This window comes from Salvelinus sp. IW2-2015, linkage group LG26 (assembly GCF_002910315.2).
Source record: "Salvelinus sp. IW2-2015 linkage group LG26, ASM291031v2, whole genome shotgun sequence".
NCBI classification, from domain to species: Eukaryota; Metazoa; Chordata; class Actinopteri; order Salmoniformes; family Salmonidae; genus Salvelinus; species Salvelinus sp. IW2-2015.
Window position 1 is genome coordinate 46,970,158 of NC_036866.1, and position 18,405 is coordinate 46,988,562.

Here is an 18,405-nt window from a genome sequence, read left to right on the forward strand (position 1 = left end):
TTATAGGGTTGGGTGGTATCTAGATTTTCATCCGGTTTGTGTACCATACCGGGGTATACAGTATTACCAGAAGTGCGCACAAGGGGTTCCATTTTTAATTGCACAAAACAACTTTGACAACTGGGATCTTGATCCAGGAGGGGATTGAATCCTTCAGGAAGATGAGTCCCTAGACAAATCCGTTGACTCCTTCTGCACTTATTGTAAAAGGCTTGACAGGTGAACTGGTGGAAGTTCATCATTGGGGTGGGTTTTCAGATCAGTACAGATAAAGAGGTAAGGACAGCATTTTGGTATTCGAAAGAGTGTCTCATGGTGAAGTACTCAAACAGCTGACATGTCAGGTCACCCATTACAGAGGCAGTACACTTCCTGTGGGGGATGGAAGTTTAGGGCTTAGAGTTGATTACCTACACTCAGGAGGCAGCAGGCAGACAAGGAGAAAGGACTAGGAGACAGAAGACGACACGCCAAGGGTAAGACTTAATGTAAATATACTTTCATTTAGATTTTGGAGCAAGTGAAAGAGCAGTGGTGACCAGTGTCTGATTTTGGGGTGTCAAGTATGCGAAGCATGCACTATTAACCTATGATGGTGTGCAATACCCGTCTGTACATGGGCTACCTGAGCCTATATGATGCACTGCTGCAATTTCAATCAGCCTATTGACCCTGGATATTTAGGCTATTAGTTGATTAATCGTGGTATCCTGATTAAGGCCTCGTGATGTCATTGATTGGCAAGAAAAAGGCTAATACAGAAGGACCGGTAAAAAGCAACAGGAACATGTATTTTTAAGTGTGAACACAGTACACAGGGTGTTATGTGAGGTGTAACTAACTTAAGTCTACTTAATTGCAGTGGTGGAAAAAGTACCCAATTGTCATACTTGAGTAAAAGTAAAGATACCTTTTAATAGAACATTTCTCAAGTAAAAGTGAAATTCACCCAATAATTTACTACTTGAGTAAAAGTATTTGGTTTTAAATATACTTAAATATCAAAAGTAAATGTAATTTCTAAAATATTGAAAAAGTATAAATCATTTAAAATTCCCTATGTTAAACCAGAAGGCACCATTTTCTTGTTTTTTAAATTTACAGATAGCCAGTGGCACACAAACACTTAGACATAATTTACAAACTAAGCATTTGTGTTTAGTGAGTGCCACATCAGAGGCAAAAGGGATGACCAGGGATGTTCTCTTGATAAGTGCATGAATTTGACCATTTTCCTGACCTGCTAGTAACAAGTACTTTTGTGTGTCAGGGAAAATGTATGGAGTAAAAAGTACGTAATTTTCTTTAGGAATGTAGTGAAGTAAAAGTTGTCAAATACAGATTCTGCAAAAAAACTACTTAAGTAACAGTATTTAAGTACTATCTAAGTACTTTACCGCACTGCTTAATTGTCGCATCTATCTCTTTGGCGACAGCTTCCGCTTTAAATCCAGCCTGGGACAAGGCCGTCACGTACTGACGAGCAACCAGAATCCCACGCAGTGCATTCTCTGAGACAGGGCAATTTTTATCAAGGAAAAGSGATGTGTGTACTGAAGATGTTTTCCTTCAAATTAGTTTTGAATGTCATGTTATGGACGATTAGTGTATCGTGCTTTATAAAATTGTGGTGATTATTAATAGACTAAAGCCTATTTATTATAAACCCAGATGAAATCGGCTGAGATACTGAAATATTTGTGTTAAGCCTAAATAAAATTCGCATCGCATTCTAGAATTTTCTTGCCTGTCCAAACAAAAATACTTTTAAGATTGTGTATAAAGTTTATGATTCAAATATGTACTCGCGCCTCGTCATATTCTTTGGATATCTATTTAAAGTTATGCGTCTCTGCCAATGTATTTTGTCTACCCTCGGCCATATTGTCTATTTAGCAGATTGAGCGATAATGGAATGACTGTCTACTTTGAGAAAGTGGGACTGTTTTGAAATTGAATGTGTTGGCGACGCGCCATGCCCAAGAGATTATGGATTGCGCAAATTTAACGGTGGTCGTCCCATCTCATTCATCTGACTATTGTATTGGCCTGCCTTGTATCATCTTTACGGCATGGACAATTATATTTGTTTTTCTAGTAATCCAAAATATTATAATTGAAACAATGCATTGTTCATGGCCTACACGGATGACCTTGCCAAACGGATAAGGATCAAGCGAATTATAGCTCAATGTATTTATGCACGCCGTGGCTGGAGGACGATGTCATTCAACATTCACTTGCAATAGATTGACCATTTTGCGGCACTACCCTGTACTTTATTCTTTCCACCTTGACTTCACCATTATGGGCATTTGAGGAATAAAACTGCATTTCAACCATTGACCCATAATGTCTTTGCATGACTTAAAAAACAAGTTACTCCTAACTCATTGGCCATATTGCTGCAGCTATCATCCCGAGAAAGAATTATGTTGGTAACACTGCCTAGGAATTAAAACCCTCTTTATAACACATTATGCGCTATGCATATATCCCAGTTTGTTTAGCACTGCCCATATACTGGATACATATCGTCTATAGTCATCAGATAAGCAGGACAAGTGCACCAGATGGAGCCTGTGACATTACAGGATTACAGGATAACTCCTTTAACAGTCTGCAGTCAAATTTGGCATCCGATTAGCAGAGCCTTCACCAGGCCGTTGGAGCACAGGGAGGAGAGGAAGAGCCGCAGCAAACTACAGTAGAACTCTGTGCCGTCACTGTGGCGCTTTTTGTAGTGCACCCTCGTTTTGGGCCTGTGTCACATGCACTGATTGTAGTGCCGCAGCTCACCTATCTGATTCCTCCCACCTGCCCTGTCTGGATTTGGATACAGCCGTTGTGTGAGGTGTTGTGGATGCAGGGGGAAGGCACCGTAGCTCTCGTCTAGTCTGACATGTTGATTACATGGTGGTATTTATACCTCGCAGCTCGGAGCATCGTCAAACAAAGCAAGTATTTGTTGTCTTATACCTGGGGAAGTTCAGGGTGGCCTGCTAGTATCAGCTCTGCTCGGTTATAAGGGTTGCGGCTCAGATGTTGATGTGTGTGTAAGAAATGGGTGTAGGAGGTGAAAGCCACATACGACTACGAGCTGTAGAATCAAATGTACAAAACCGTCATCTGTAATCTCCGTGCAGTGCTGCCAGCCTGCCGTTTTAAAGCAACGCAGGCTGTTTTTTTATGAATGCATTACTTATTTAGTGAAACCTAAATTCACCCTACCAAGGTCGACCAACGTGTTTGGCCAGCTTGGTTGATAGGGTTTATAATGTATGCCATTTATCCAAAGCGACTTACATCCTAGCATACATACATTTTTTTAACGTATGGTTGGTCCCAGGAATCGAACCTACTATCCTGGCGTTGCAAGAGTCACGATCTACCAACGAAGCTACAGAGGGAAAGGAAAGGAAACAGATGACCATTTGTTGTATGTCTTTGGACGTGTGAAAGACCACTTCTGTTTCTCCACCTCACTTTCCCCTTTCTCTCTTCATAGCGTTGAACATGGCCTCTATCCTTCAGAAGCTCATCACACCCCTGTTCAGTGGGACCCCTGAGCCCGCCAGGAACAAGGTGACCGTGGTGGGGGTCGGCCAGGTGGGCATGGCCTGTGCTGTCAGTATCCTGCTCAGGGTAAGACCAGACCTGCTGTGTTTATACTCCTGTCAGGTTACTGCCCCTACTTTACCCCCTAGTGCTACAGTATTATAGTGTTTAGTCTATTGCACTGACACTGGATTACCCTTTGCCCTGAGACATGGCTGTAGACTCCTCAGATGCCATAGGAGTCTACTGTCATGTCTCAGGGCAAGCTTACGCTCTGCCTACTGATCTTCTCTCAATATTACACGTCCATCCATTCCCTCCTCATTACAGTGTTATTATAATGTTCAATACTTTATTGCTAAACTATAAAACAGGCTTTTAGACATGCAGAATATGTGTAATTGACTATCATTGCTTAGACTGATATTAGCTCAGAAGGGATTATAAATGTGTTTGTAATCTGTTATAAAGAGAGTATTATTCCTAGGCAGTGTTACCAACATAATTCTTTCTCAGGATGATAGCTTGCAGCAATGTGGCCAATGAGTTAGGAGTAACTTATTTTTGAAGTCATGCAAAGACATTATGGGTCAATGGTTTGAAATATAGTTTTATTCCTCAAATGCCCATCATGGTGAAGTCAAGGTGGAAAGAATAACTGCACAGTCATTGTACATTCATCACATCTTAMCCCCCTTCTCTTTCTCTCTCTCTTCAGGAGCTGGCTGATGAGCTGGCCTTGGTGGATGTGATGGAGGACAAGTTGAAGGGAGAGATGATGGATCTGCAGCAYGGCAGCCTCTTCCTCAAAACGCCCAAGATAGTCGCCAGCAAAGGTGAGAGTGTGTAGTGCAATTGTGCACCAGGAAACCAGAAAACCAAGATGGACACCATCTGCGTGTCAAATGTCTGTGTGTTAAATTAAGTACTCTCACTGAGAGGGGAAGTGTATGAAAGGGAGATGGGGAAAAGGGTGAAAAGGAAATGTATGAATGCACTATTCTGATATACAGTACTCATTGATTTGATATTCTYCCACGGTCAGACTACTCTGTGACGGCGAACTCTCGTATCGTCGTGGTAACAGCGGGCGTTCGTCAGCAGGAGGGAGAGAGCAGGTTGAACCTGGTTCAGAGGAACGTCAACATCTTCAAACACATCATCCCTCAGATCATAAAACACTCCCCCAAGTGCATCATCATCGTGGTCTCCAACCCAGGTACACTCACATATGCATACTGTATATACCAGTGGAGGCTGGTAGGAGGAGCTATAGGAGGACGGGCTCATTGTAATKGCTGGAATGGAATTAWTGGAWCGGTATCAAACATATGGAAACCATGTTTGACTCYATTCCATTCCAGCCATTACAATGAGCCCGTCCTCCTATAGCTCCTCCCACCAGCMTYCACTGGTACATACACACCTAAATAAACACACACCAAGTACACTCTCACACACAGACACCATAGACTGAGCCATTAATTTAGATATATAAATATATGGCTCTGCAGACAATCACACCTACATATACTGTAGTACCTACACACACTTGAATGCAAACGCTTACACATCCCAGTTACACACACATAGATACACACTAACATTTACATTTAAGTCATTTAGCAGACGCTCTTATCCAGAGCGACTTACAAATTGGAAAGTTCATACATATTCATCCTGGTCCCCCCGTGGGGAATGAACCCACAACCCTGGCGTTGCAAGTGCCATGCTCTACCAACTGAGCCACACGGGACCACTAACACAGATACAAACTCACACACCAGATACAGTAGTGTTCATCCAACAACTTGTTATGGAAGTCTAACCCCAGAAATCTCTCCCTGGCTGTAGTTGATGTGCTGACCTACGTGACCTGGAAGTTGAGCGGCCTGCCCAAGCACCGTGTCATCGGCAGCGGCACCAACCTGGACTCTGCCCGTTTCCGTTACCTGATGGCCGACAAACTGGGCATCCATGCTACCAGCTTCAACGGATGGATCCTGGGAGAACACGGAGACACCAGTGGTGAGTGTGTGTGTGTGCGTGCATACGTACAGTACCAGTCAAAAGTTGACACACCTACTCATTCAAGGGATTTTCTTTATTTTTTACTATTTTCTACATTGTAGAATAATAGTGAAGACATCAAAACTATGAAATAACACATGAAATCATGTAGAAATCAAAAAAGTGTTAAACAAATCAGATTTTAGATTCTTCAAAGTAGCCACCCTTTGCACACTCTTGGCCTTCTCTCAACCAGCTTCAACTGGAATGCTTTTCCAACAGTCTTGGAGTTCCCACATATGCAGAGCACTTGTTGGCTGCTTTTCCTTCACTCTGCGGTCCAACTCATCCCAAACCATCTTAATTGGGTTTAGGTCTGGTGATTGGAGGCCAGGTCATCTGATGCAGCACTCCATCACTCTCCTTCTTGGTCAAATAGCCCTTACACAGCCTGGAGGTGTGTTGGGTCATTGTCCTGTTAAAAAACAAATGACAGTCCCACTAAGTGCAAACCAGATGGAATGGCGTATCACTGCAGAATGCTGTGGTAGCCATGCTGGTTAAGTGTGCCTTGAATTCTAAATAAATCACTGACAGTGTCACCAGCAAAGCACCCCCACACCACCACACCTCCTCCTCAATGCTTCACGGTGGGAACCACACATGCGGAGATCGCCCGTTCACGCACACGCGTCTCACAAAGACACTCCAGACCAAAGGACACATTCCACCGGTCTAATGTCCATTGCTTGTGTTTCTTGGCCCAAGCAAGTGTCTTCTTATTATTTGTGTCCTTTTAGTAGTGGTTTCTTTGCAGCAATTCGACCATGAAGGCCTGATTCACGCAGTCTCCWCTGAACAGTTGATGCTGAGATGTGTCTGTTACTTGAACTCTGTGAAGCATTTATTTGGGCTGCAATTTCTGAGGCTGGTAACTCTAATGAACTTGTCCTCTGCAGCAGAGGTAACTCTGGGTCTTCCTTTCCTGTGGCGGTCCTCATGAGAGCCAGTTTCATCATAGCGCTTGATGGTTTTTGCGACTGCACATGAAGAAACTTGGCACTTTCCGGATTGACTGACCTTCATGTTTAAAGTAATGGACTGTCGTTTCTGTTTGCTTATTTGAGCTGTTCTTGCCATAATATGGACTTAGCCATATTTGGTAAAAGATCATCTTCTGTATACCACCCGACCTTGTCACAACACAACGGATTGGCTCAAACGCATTAAGGAAAGAAATTCTGCAAATTAATTGAAGACACATCTGTTAATTGAAATGCGTTCCAGGTGACTACCTCATGAAGCTGGTTGAGAGAATGCCAAGAGTGTGCTAAGCTCTCATCAAGGCAAAGGTGGGCTACTTTGAAGAATCTCAAATATAAAATATATAATATACATTTGTCCAATTTATTAACCATAAACACATACGTACGTACAGTACCAGTCAAAGGTTTGGACACCTACTCATTCCAAGGTTTTTCTTTATTTTTACTATTTTCTACATTGTAGAATAATAGYGAAGACATCAAAAGTATGAAATAACACATATGGAATCATGTAGTAACCAAAAAGTGTTAAAGAATACACACGCAGTGTGTATTCCATTCAAATGTGCTASTGAATTCTTAGACTATAAGTAGCAGCGACCCCAATCTTGAGGGTCACTGTGATAAAGGTGAGGGACAGATCTGTTAATCTGGACTGTCTGGACCCTACAGGTCCAATGCAGCTATTTTTATATCAATATCAAATCATTTCTGGGTAACAATTAAGTACCTTACTGTAATTGTTTTTAATTAAAATGGTCCAAAATAGCTTCTTAGCAATAGGACTGTCTAGGACTGTCTGGGAGTGGGAGGGGAGAACTAGCTGTTATGGGCAGAGGTTTCTTACTGGTCTATTAACTCATTTACCGCCTGGTGATGTCACTAGGTAGGCCAAAACTCACTTCCACCAAAACAGGCAAAAATTTCAGCYGGTCTTTTCAAACATCTCTTACACTAAAAGGGCATTATCATAATTTTCACAATTTCACAGTATTATTACAACCTCAGTGTRGAAATATATATAAAACACAGGATCACGTTTTTTTGACTGTACTGGGCCTTTAAGGGGATAACAGGTAATAAGGTTAAGTGTGTGTGGGTGTGTGTTCCAGTCCCTGTGTGGAGCGGCACTAACGTAGCAGGTGTTAACCTGCAGACACTGAACCCTGACATCGGTACTGATGCTGACCAGGAGAACTGGAAGGAGACTCACAAACAGGTGGTTGACAGGTAATGTACACAGCACCGTACCAACACAAACTATTACCTCTATTACTTTTGTTGTATAGACTCTTAAGGGGGRAAAAAGGTGTCATCTAGAACCTACAAGGGTTCTTCGGCTGTCCCCATAGGACAATTCAAATCTATTTATAAAGCCCTTTTTACATCAGCAGATGTCACAAAGTGTTTTTACAGAAACCCAGCCTAAAACCCCAGAGRGCAAGCAATRCACAGTGGCTAGGACAAACTCCCTAGAAAGGCAGTAACCTAGCAACAATCCTATACAGGAACCAGAGGCTCTGAAGGGTGGCCAGTCCTCTTCTGGCTGTGCCGGATGGAGATTATTAGAGTACATGGCCATTAAGGCCAGATTGTTCTTCAAGATGTTCATAGATGACCAGCAGGGTCAAATAATATTCACAGTGGTTGTAGAAGGTGCAACAGGTCAGCACCTCAAGAGTAAATGTCAGTTGGCTTTTCATAGCCGAGCATTCAGAGGTTCGAGACAGCAGGTGAGGGAGAGAGGGAGAATCGAAAACAGCAGGTCTGGGACAAGGTAGCAGATCCGGTAAACAGGTCAGGGTTCCATAGCCGCAGGAAGAACAATTGAAACTGGAGCAGCAGCACGACCAGGTGGACTGGGGACAGCCAGGAGTCATCAGGACATGGTTTCCCAAACTCGGTCCTGGGGACAACACGTTTTGGTTTTTGCCCTAGCACTACACAGCTGATTCAAATAATCAAAGCTTGATGATGAGTTCATTATTTGAATCAGCTGTGTAGTGTTAGGGCAAAAACCAAAACATGCACCCCTTGGGGTCCGCAGAACCAAGTTTGGGGAACGCTGCCATAGGAGAACCCTTTGAAGAACCCTTGTTTGTTCCAGGTAAAACCTTTTTGGCACCAAGTAGAACTGTTTTGGGTTCCATGTATAACCCTTTCCACAGAGGGTTCTACATGGAATTTTACCTGGAACCCCCAAGAAATATCCTATTGGGACAGCCGAAGAACCCTTTTGGAACACTTTTTTCTAAGTGTATTTGAGTCATTCTCATACMTGTAGTTTGGCTCTCTCACTGTAATGGAGTCCTGGATATATTGAGCCCAAGGGCACAACTGCAGCCTGATCACTTCCACAAGATTTTTCCCTGGCAACCGTCTGGTTACTGGCCCGCTTCTCAAACCTCAAGCCTACTAAAATAAAAAGTGTAATTGTGTGTTCCAGTGCCTATGAGGTGATCAAGTTGAAGGGCTATACTAACTGGGCCATTGGCCTGAGTGTAGCTGACCTCACCGAGAGCCTCATCAGGAACATGAACAGGATCCACCCTGTCTCCACCATGGTGAAGGTGAGAGACACACTCCATACACGTACTGCATGCACACGCACACTTGGCCTTGTGCCTTCTCACACCACTGGAGGTGTGCGGTTATTCCCTGACAACGCACAGTCTGTTGTATGTAAATGCTTACACAACAGATATGTAACCGATAAACAAACAGGCATATAGACATATGCACACCTTTGCACAAAAGTCAAGATGATGCCGTTGCTCGACAGGGCATGTACGGGATCGATGACGAGGTGTACTTGAGCCTGCCGTGCGTGCTGAATGCTGGGGGCGTGGCCAGCGTGATCAACATGACCCTGACGGATGACGAGATCGGCCAAATTAAACAGAGCGCTGACACGCTGTGGGACATCCAGAAGGACCTGACTGACGTGTAGCGACACTAACAGAACACCAAGGGGCGCCACATTCCACTCAACCCCTAGGGTGTGTCCCAATAATATCTCCTTTCTCCTCTAGTGTGCATTCGTTCACTACTTCCCACAAATCTAAAATCAAGTGCACACTTTGGGAGAAAGGAGAGATAATTGGGACATWGCCCCAACTCTCCTTATCACCTATTACTCAACATATGCCACTTAGCAGACGGACGCTTTTATTTAAAGCGACTTACAGTACAGTGATTGCATATAGTTCTAATATGTGTTTTTGATCCGTGTGGGAATTAAACCCACAGCTTTTGCATTGCTAGCCTCGCTCTTAAAGAGCAACTGCCCCTATAAAACAACTTCTCATGTATAAAACCGCCTATGTGGCAAATWTACAACAAAGTGTAAATGGGATAATTTTTGGTCATAAAGTCAGTCTCATCCAAAATGTTGTGAGACTTGTGGTCGTGACTGCATCACAACGTAAATGAAGGTTGGGTTTGTTTCGTTCCTGCCCACAGCTGGCAGCACTCAATTAATCATCAATTCGGGAGGTGAAGCTGCAAATGATCCAATCTTAATGCCTATGGTAAATTTGTGTTTACTTTGGATATCCATATTGGGCTAGTTAGGGACCATCAGTAAATTACACAATGTACATGGGCCAATATGTTAATTCCAACAGCTAAAAATGTCAATGACTTAAAAACCTCAAACTAATTATAATTTAAATAAATGTATATACAAATATTGAACGCATTTGATGAGAAAACTAAAAGGTGTTCAATGTGAAAATATTGTCTTTTACATTGTAATTTGTTGACAGTCCATAACTAGCCCCGGAGATAGGCTATCCAAAGAGAAACCAACTTTGCCATAGTCGCACACCAGCTGGCTGAAKCTAATTGGCTAAATAATTTGACYAACTCTTCCCACCTGCAAACACACACAAGACACCCACATCATACCAGACCCCGAAACCAACTCAAGTTTCAATTCAGTCATGGCTGCTAGCATTTCTAATGAACCAAATCTAAAACGAGAGATAATCAGGAAGTGCAGTTGCCCTTTAACAACTGAGCCACACGGTTAAATGACACGGTTCCAAAAATACACTTTCACAGTGTCACTGCTGTTATCTTTCACACTTGTAATCTTCATAGCTTTCCTGACATCTGGGTGTTTGGTCTCATTGTCAAGCGCGTTAGGTGTTAGGGTTACTTTGCACGTGGCTGCTTAACAGGAAAAGGTGCAGATGGAAGCGTCTTTGTTTCCCTGAAAAAGCGCTATATAAAAACCAGGAAAAGTGCTAGGCTATATAAAAACYATGTATCATTCAGATGTCAGCAAATGCTTCAGTCATTTTTCCCTTTTTAAAGTGAAGGGTTATTAATCATGTTGGATGTGTAAAATAAAAGTGTTTATTGGTGTTGGAATGAATAAAGTCCTCAATCTTTGTTTTCAGAATGATTGAAACCGTTATTAATAAACAATTTATTTGGTTCAGATTTAGAAGCATAATTTCTGTATTTTCATGATAATTTCATACATGCATGTACAAACACAATATACTATGTACAGCAACAGTTTTTTTCCCATTCGTGCTCAGATTGAGCTCTAGGGTGTCAAACATTGCAGTATGTACTGGAGTGTCACAGTACTTGTCCTAACAACACACCATGGCGTGTGCCCTCAGTCTGACCAGTAGGAAYGTGTCTGTCATGTCATCCCACATCAGTGTGATGGGGCAACCTCTCACAGTGAGGAGAATGTAAACATCGTGTGACCATGGTGAAGTGGGTCTGAATGGTGTTGAGGGGTGTTACTGCTGTTAATTATGGTGGCGTGACAGTCCTGTGTCACTAGAGTTACTGTAAGTAGCCCGAGGACAGGCATAGACATGTTTTTTTTCTTCTAATCACCTGTCAGTGTTGACTTTGAAGGGAAACCCCTTTAAAAATTAGTCCAGCAGAAGACTGTCAATACAATTGGAYCATCAAATATTACATGATTTCTCTTAATAATTGACATTTGCTGCAAGTTATGGAATATAATTTTATTCAATGAGCTCAAAAAAATAACTAATTGGTATTAGACGCATCAACAGAACATATAAAGACGCTCACATTAAATCGTTCCACATAGTTGGTTTTCCACATTGGTTGGTCTTGAAAATATAGATCTGAGTTTCCCTGACCGGAAAGAAAACAAATATGTATGACAGAAGTTTTAGTAGAGCTGATGCAACAGGAGACCAATCTGTGTTTTCACTGCGGGTCCCTGAAGAGACAACACACACACACACACACACGACTCATATCGAGCAATACACATACAATCCACACATATTCAGCTGATTGGGACAAATGTGCTGTGGAGGAAGCTAGAATGGAGAGAGAATCATGCTCATTGCTCACCTAATTGTAAAGCGTCCCCTTTTCTGCCCTCTGATATGAAACGATAGTGTCCTCGCTCTAACAAATTGGGACCCATACATGGGCTGTCCTTCTAAATATTTTGCTAAACCTTTCATACAACTGGTGGACCACTCTTTACACATAGTTATCAAAATCCCTTTAATTTCTGTAACTTTGGCAACAATAATGTAATTACATGTAAGTAGCCCTGCACAAACGAGCCGGAACGGCTCATCGCCTGTTTCTGTAGCGCGAGGCAGCTTGACCCTGAAGAGGACGCCAGTCTATYGCAGGGCCTAACCAGCAATCKTTCTCGTTAATGCTGAGTGCCAAGCAGAGAGGCATTGGGTCCCACTTTTACAGTCTTTGGTATGACTTGGCAAAGGGATCGAAYTCCCAACCTTCCAATCGCAGGGCGGACACTCTAACCACAAGGCCACTACATACTAATTAAATATTCACAATATGGAACAAATGCACACATAATTGTATTGCCTAACGATAAGTGTAACGGATGTGAAATGGCTAGCTAGTTAGCGGGTACGCGCTACTAGYGTTTCAATCAGTTACGTCACTTGCTCTGAAACCTAGATGTAGTGTTGCCCCTTGCTCTGCAAGGGCCGCGGCTTTTGTGGAGCGATGGGTAACGATGCTTCGTGGGTGACTGTTGTTGATGTGTGCAGAAGGTCCCTGGTTCGNGATGGGTAACGATGCTTCGTGGGTGACTGTTGTTGATGTGTGCAGAAGGTCCCTGGTTCGCGCCCGTGTCGGGGCGAGGGGACGACGTAAAGTTAAACTGTTACATAAGGACAACCGTAGCCGTTACACAACTGTATGCATAAAAAGAGAAAGATCTTTCTTACGCGCGCCTTTTAAGTACAGTATCGCCCAAGGAGTCCAGTTTCTCCGCTGAAACCAAGTACAGGCAATAGATGTTATTGTAACTTCTATTCAATGCACTTTTAATCAACCCAAATTCTAGTTTTGAGCGGTCTGTAGGATGCGTAAAATGTGGTTACCTGGGGCGAGCTCCAAGGATGAGACATTAATGTAACCAAGAGTAGCGCGAGCAAAAGAGTCGTTGAGGTCTGAAAACTAACAATAAAATGTCGTCTTTATATCATTAAGTATTTTGAGAAAAATATTTTTATGCTACTGTAAAAGCACCACAGCAAACCAATATACATGCGTAAAAGGGTACATGTTCCTACAAAATGAGAATTAGAATAATCATGCCATTGTTACTCTTTCAACCACCGGTTATTAATGAAAATAACATTCAATAATGCATTAAGCATAGAAGAGTTCTCCGATACAGTATATCAAAGCACATCATTATCCCTATATTTAGGCAAATAGTTTACTTACTTGAATTTCTATAGGATGTCTTCAGTTGCTCGCTACTAAATATTGTATTTGCATCTACAGTCGTGGCCAAAAGTTGAGAATGACACAAATATTAATTTTCAAAGTCTGCTGCCTCAGTTTGTATGATGGCAATTTGCATATACTCCAGAATGTTATGAAGAGTGATCAGAYGAATTGCAATTAATTGCAAAGTCCCTCTTTGCCATGCAAATGAACTGAATCCCCCAAAAACATTTCCACTGCATTTCAGCCCTGCCACAAAAGGACCAGCTGACATCATGTCAGTGATTCTCTCATTAACACAGGTGTGAGTGTTGACGAGGTCAAGGCTGGAAATCACTCTGTCATGCTGATTGAGTTCGAATAACAGACTGGAAGCTTCAAAAGGAGGGTGGTGCTTGGAATAATTGTTCTTCCTCTGTCAACCATGGTTACCTGCAAGGAAACACGTGCCATCATCATTGCTTTGCACAAAAAGGGCTTCACAGGCAAGGATATTGCTGCCAGTAAGATTGCACCTAAATCAATCATTTATCGGATCATCAAGAACTTCAAGGAGAGCGGTTCAATTGTTGTGAAGAAGGCTTCAGGGTGCCCAAGAAAGTCCAAGCGCCAGGACCGTCTCCTAAAGTTGATTCAGCTGTGGGATCGGGGCACCACCAGTAAAGAGCTTGCTCAGGAATGGCAGCAGGCAGGTGTGAGTGCATCTGCACGCACAGTGAGGCGAAGACTTTTGGAGGATGGCCTGGTGTCAAGAAGGGCAGCAAAGAAGCCACTTCTCTCCAGGAAAAACATTAGGGACAGACTAATATTCTGCAAAAGGTACAGGGATTGGACTGCTGAGGACTGGGGTAAAATCCTTTTCTCTGATGAATCGATTGTTTGGGGCATCCGGAAAAAAGCTTGTCCGGAGAAGACAAGGTGAGCGCTTACCATCGTCCTGTGTCATGCCAACAGTAAAGCATCTGAGACCTTCATGTGTGGGGTTGCTTCTCAGCCAAGGGAGTGGGCTCACTCACAACTTTGCCTAAGAACACAGACATGAATAAAGAATGGTACCAACACATCCTCCGAGAGCAACTTCTCCCAACCATCCAGGAACAGTTTGGTGATGAACAATGCCTTTTCCAGCATGATGGAGCACCTTGCCATAAGGCAAAAGTGTAACTAAGTGGCTCGGGGAACAAAACATATATTTTGGGTCCATGGCCAGGAAAACTCCCAGACCTTAATCCCATTGAGAACTTGTGGTCAATCCTCAAGAGGCGGGTGGACAAACAAAAAGCCACAAATTCTGACAAACTCCAAGCATTGATTATGCAAGAATGGGCTGCCATCAGTCAGGATGTGGCCCAGATTGTTAATGACAGCATGCCAGGGCGGATTGCAGAGGTCTTGAAAAAGAAGGGTCAACACTGCAAATATTKACTCTTTGCATCAACTTCATGTAATTGTCAATAAAAGCCTTTGACACTTATGAAATGCTTGTAATTATACTTCAGTATTCCATAGTAACATCTGMCAAAAATATCTAAAGACACTGAAGCAGCAAACTTTGTGGAAATTAATTTGTCATTCTCAAAACTTTTGGCCACGACTGTACAACAAGTCGATGGCTTCTTATTAACTGTCTTAACTGTCCCTGGTCCCCATTAGTCATGAACTGGGTATTATACGGGGACATTCCTTCGCACCTTGTGCGTAACAGCGAGGTGCTGTTCAAACTGTCATCACTCCAGACACAAAGTTCATCCACCGGGTCGAAATATCTGATTCAGAGTTAAAAGTTTACAAATATGTTTTTTTCTCTTCCGGACCAACTCTTCCCTGCATCATGGAAAGGCACTAAGATGTGACGTTTCGACCTCGCTGAACACAGGAGTTTCATTACATAGAAAACAGAGCATGTTACGAATTCCCTGAAGGTTGGTGACTGTTTTCAGCACCTCACAATCGTGAGCTGCCCACTCCACTCCCTATCCCTCACAACCAGAGCCTTCGAGTTTAGGGGGTACCATAAACCTGCCTTAAACTCTCTAGCCCTGTTTGTACCTGGTGCTAACATGGGTCCTTTGTCCTGATCTTGTCTACATTCGGATTGTGCCCACATTTCCATAAATATGTCAACACATGGTATTAAAATGTCTTATCCATCCACCGTGTCTGCATCGTGACCAGATTCTGGTCCTTTCCATTACRCAAATTATTTCACAGCTATTCTTTTGAAATAATATGTATTTATTGTAAGACATATTGATGTAGTCAGTCAATGGTGCCACCTGTCAATAATTAGGGGGCGGAATAATGAGGATATAAATTCTTTCTCTGTGTAGATCAGTCTACACTACCAAGATATCCAGACATAATGTGTCTTAACTACCTCGGGAAAGGTGGGCAGGATGTTCTCATCACAATGTGTCCTTTGATTGTGTCCACATTTTTACACAGGAGTAGACAATCAGAATGTCGACAAATTATGCAAATTAGAACCAGGTACAAATGGGGCTACTGACCTGTGTGACCGTGCCCTGGTAGGTTGCTAGGGGATGTTACTAGGGGGACAGACATCTGCCGATCCTCTTGACTATACAGTTTACACAATCAATGCAGTCAAGCAGTGGCAGAGCAACATCTCTGTCTCTGCCCATCAACAACTGGACTCACTCATATCTCTGGACTTGTGGGATGGTTTGCATGCCCAAAGTGAGTTGTGTGACATGTATATATTGTTCTTAATAGTTTGTGGTTGCATTATGCATGTTGCCTCTGTATAGCTTGTGACCTGTAAACGTTCAGAGATCAGATATTTATACAGTCCTTTATTACTGCTCTTGTGATAGGTACAGTATATTCATTGCCTTTAATTTCCTTCTACATAACCTTTGCCATTTTTCATCCCCATATACTTCGTCAATGTGTGTCAACTCYAGGTCAGCAAATACGTAGAGCCGGGTCGCTCTCTTTCACAGCATGTATAACCCGTGTTCACCTGATTACAGTGTGTTCTTCCTAATGATCCCGGGGGTGTATTCTAACCGCGCTGTACACTGGTGCACGAGACCAGAAAATGTGACACTTCCTACTCGCTTGGTGTGAATGCCTGTTAGTTGACCCCGAAGACATTGTTAGTTTGATGAGGCAGACACGCTTCTGTTTGAGAATGTGGACCTAAGGGCGGTTGATCAATGTAGCCTATGTTTTGTCAGATCCCCCCCCCCCCACAATTTAATTTCCTATTCGTATTTTCTCAGAATGAATACATTATTATTATACATTGGCATTGAGGCAGGTGGATGATTGTTTTGACAGGTTGTCTGTGTTCAATTTGCAAATCTTGACAATTCCTTGAATGTCCAATTTCAAATGACAGGTAACTGCCAAAATAAAGGAAACATCAAGTGTCTTAATAGTGCGTTTGAGCCACCACGTGTCGCCAGAACCGCTTCAATGCTTAACGTAGCCAGGTGAAAAAAAGARAAGAAGCCTGAAACGAAATCCCCCACATTCTGGTCTTGACGCGAATAAAAAATGTAAAAAAATAAAAAAGTTTGAGGTTCTCTTCTGCACTGTTCAACCAATCCAGTAAATGAAAGAGTGTTGGTTTGTTAACATCCAAAAGTGGAAGTCATGTCACTGCCTCGCTCTTCCATTTCCCCTGAAAACCAGAGGCTAGTATAGATTCTACAAGTGTCTGGAACTCTATTGGAGGGATGCGACACTATTCTTCCACAAGAAACTCCAAATGTTGTGTTTTATTGATGGTGGGGAAAACTGTCTCAGGCGCCGCCCCGGAATCTCCCATATGTGTTGAAATGGGTTGAGATCTGGGGACTGACACACTTTAAACCCCTCTTCCTAAGTCACAAATATTTTATTTTAGTCATGGTAGCCAAAATAATGGGCAACTGGGCTTTTTAAAATACATGACAAAGCATGATGGGCTGTTAATTGCTTAATTAACTTAGGAACCACACCTGTGTGGAAGCACCTGCTTTCAATATACTTGGTATCCCTCATTTACTCAAGTGTTTCCTTGATTTTGACAGTTACGTGTACATCACTTCTTTTTTAAAGCAGCATTGCCTGTTCTTTTAATCTACATTAGTAATCTGAATTTTGTGTAAAAAAAAAAAAAAAAATGGTCAGGCACATTTGTTTTTAAAAACACACTACTTCAAGTATGTATTTACAAAAGATACATTGAGTAAAACATCTCTCTGACAAACCTCTTAATACATTAAGTAGAAAGTGACAAAGCCCAGCTGCTGTGAGACCATCAATATCTGGGTTGTAGAGACACATCTGTAGCATTGGATGCATTCGTTTTAGCTCGCCCAGTGCCCCAGGTGGGTGGAAATTTTCATTTTTAGGAAGGAATAGTTTAAAATGTGTAAATTCAACTCACCCAGTGTCCTGGACAAGCTTAAATGAATGTACCCATTTGTGACCCGTTGTGCGCACAGGGCAAGTCATCTTCAACAGCTTAGTATTTAGTGATGCAAAACATTCTGAACATTGCAGATAGAATAAATAGAGCTGACATAATTCCCTATCTGACAATCATATCTGTTCTACACAATACATTTCTATCTGAATGTTCTGTAAAGCTACATCCTCCTGAACAGCACACAGGTGTAACACAACTGTACTCTAAACAGCCATACAAAAATTCCAGAAACTCTTCACCATCAAGTAACCAAAACACTTCTCTGACTGTACAGATAACATTCCAGAACAACATTCTAGAAGAAAGACTGCTGTAACAGATTCAACACTTCTCCYCCAGAGCGATGTCCAATCCAGTGGTTGGTCCAGTCACATGTCAATCATCATAATCAGTCGATCAGGAACGGGCAGTGACACAAAGGRCCCAATTCACCCATTGGGCCTTGAAATAAAGTAGTCCCTTAGTAACAATGTCCATCGATGGCAACCAGGTTATGAGGCCGTTTCCGTCAAAGGAAACTTTACGATACCAGTTGTATTCATACGCCTGCCCAAAGAAACATTATTTTCCTTTGACCAGAAAGAGGTTTCTGATTCACAGCTTTGACCTTTGACATGG

General features: G+C 42.5%; 1 protein-coding gene across 3 annotated transcripts; it reads left to right on the plus strand.

Moving 5' to 3' along the window:
- Positions 1 to 392: 392 nt before the first annotated feature.
- ldhbb (lactate dehydrogenase Bb) lies at positions 393 to 9,664 on the plus strand. Of its 3 annotated transcripts, none has more exons than XM_023972052.2 (8): positions 393 to 476; positions 3,509 to 3,645; positions 4,277 to 4,394; positions 4,604 to 4,777; positions 5,413 to 5,586; positions 7,727 to 7,844; positions 9,061 to 9,184; positions 9,397 to 9,664. In XM_023972052.2, the coding sequence occupies exons 2-8, from the start codon at positions 3,517 to 3,519 to the stop codon at positions 9,562 to 9,564; spliced, it is 1,005 nt and encodes a 334-aa protein (XP_023827820.1). In that variant the 5' UTR covers positions 393 to 476; positions 3,509 to 3,516; the 3' UTR covers positions 9,565 to 9,664. The 3 variants fall into 3 exon arrangements, with proteins under 3 accessions (XP_023827820.1, XP_023827821.1, XP_023827819.1); XM_023972053.2 differs by having other exon boundaries at positions 432 to 488; XM_023972051.2 differs by lacking the exon at positions 393 to 476 and adding an exon at positions 2,817 to 2,957.
- The last annotated feature ends 8,741 nt before the right edge of the window (positions 9,665 to 18,405 follow it).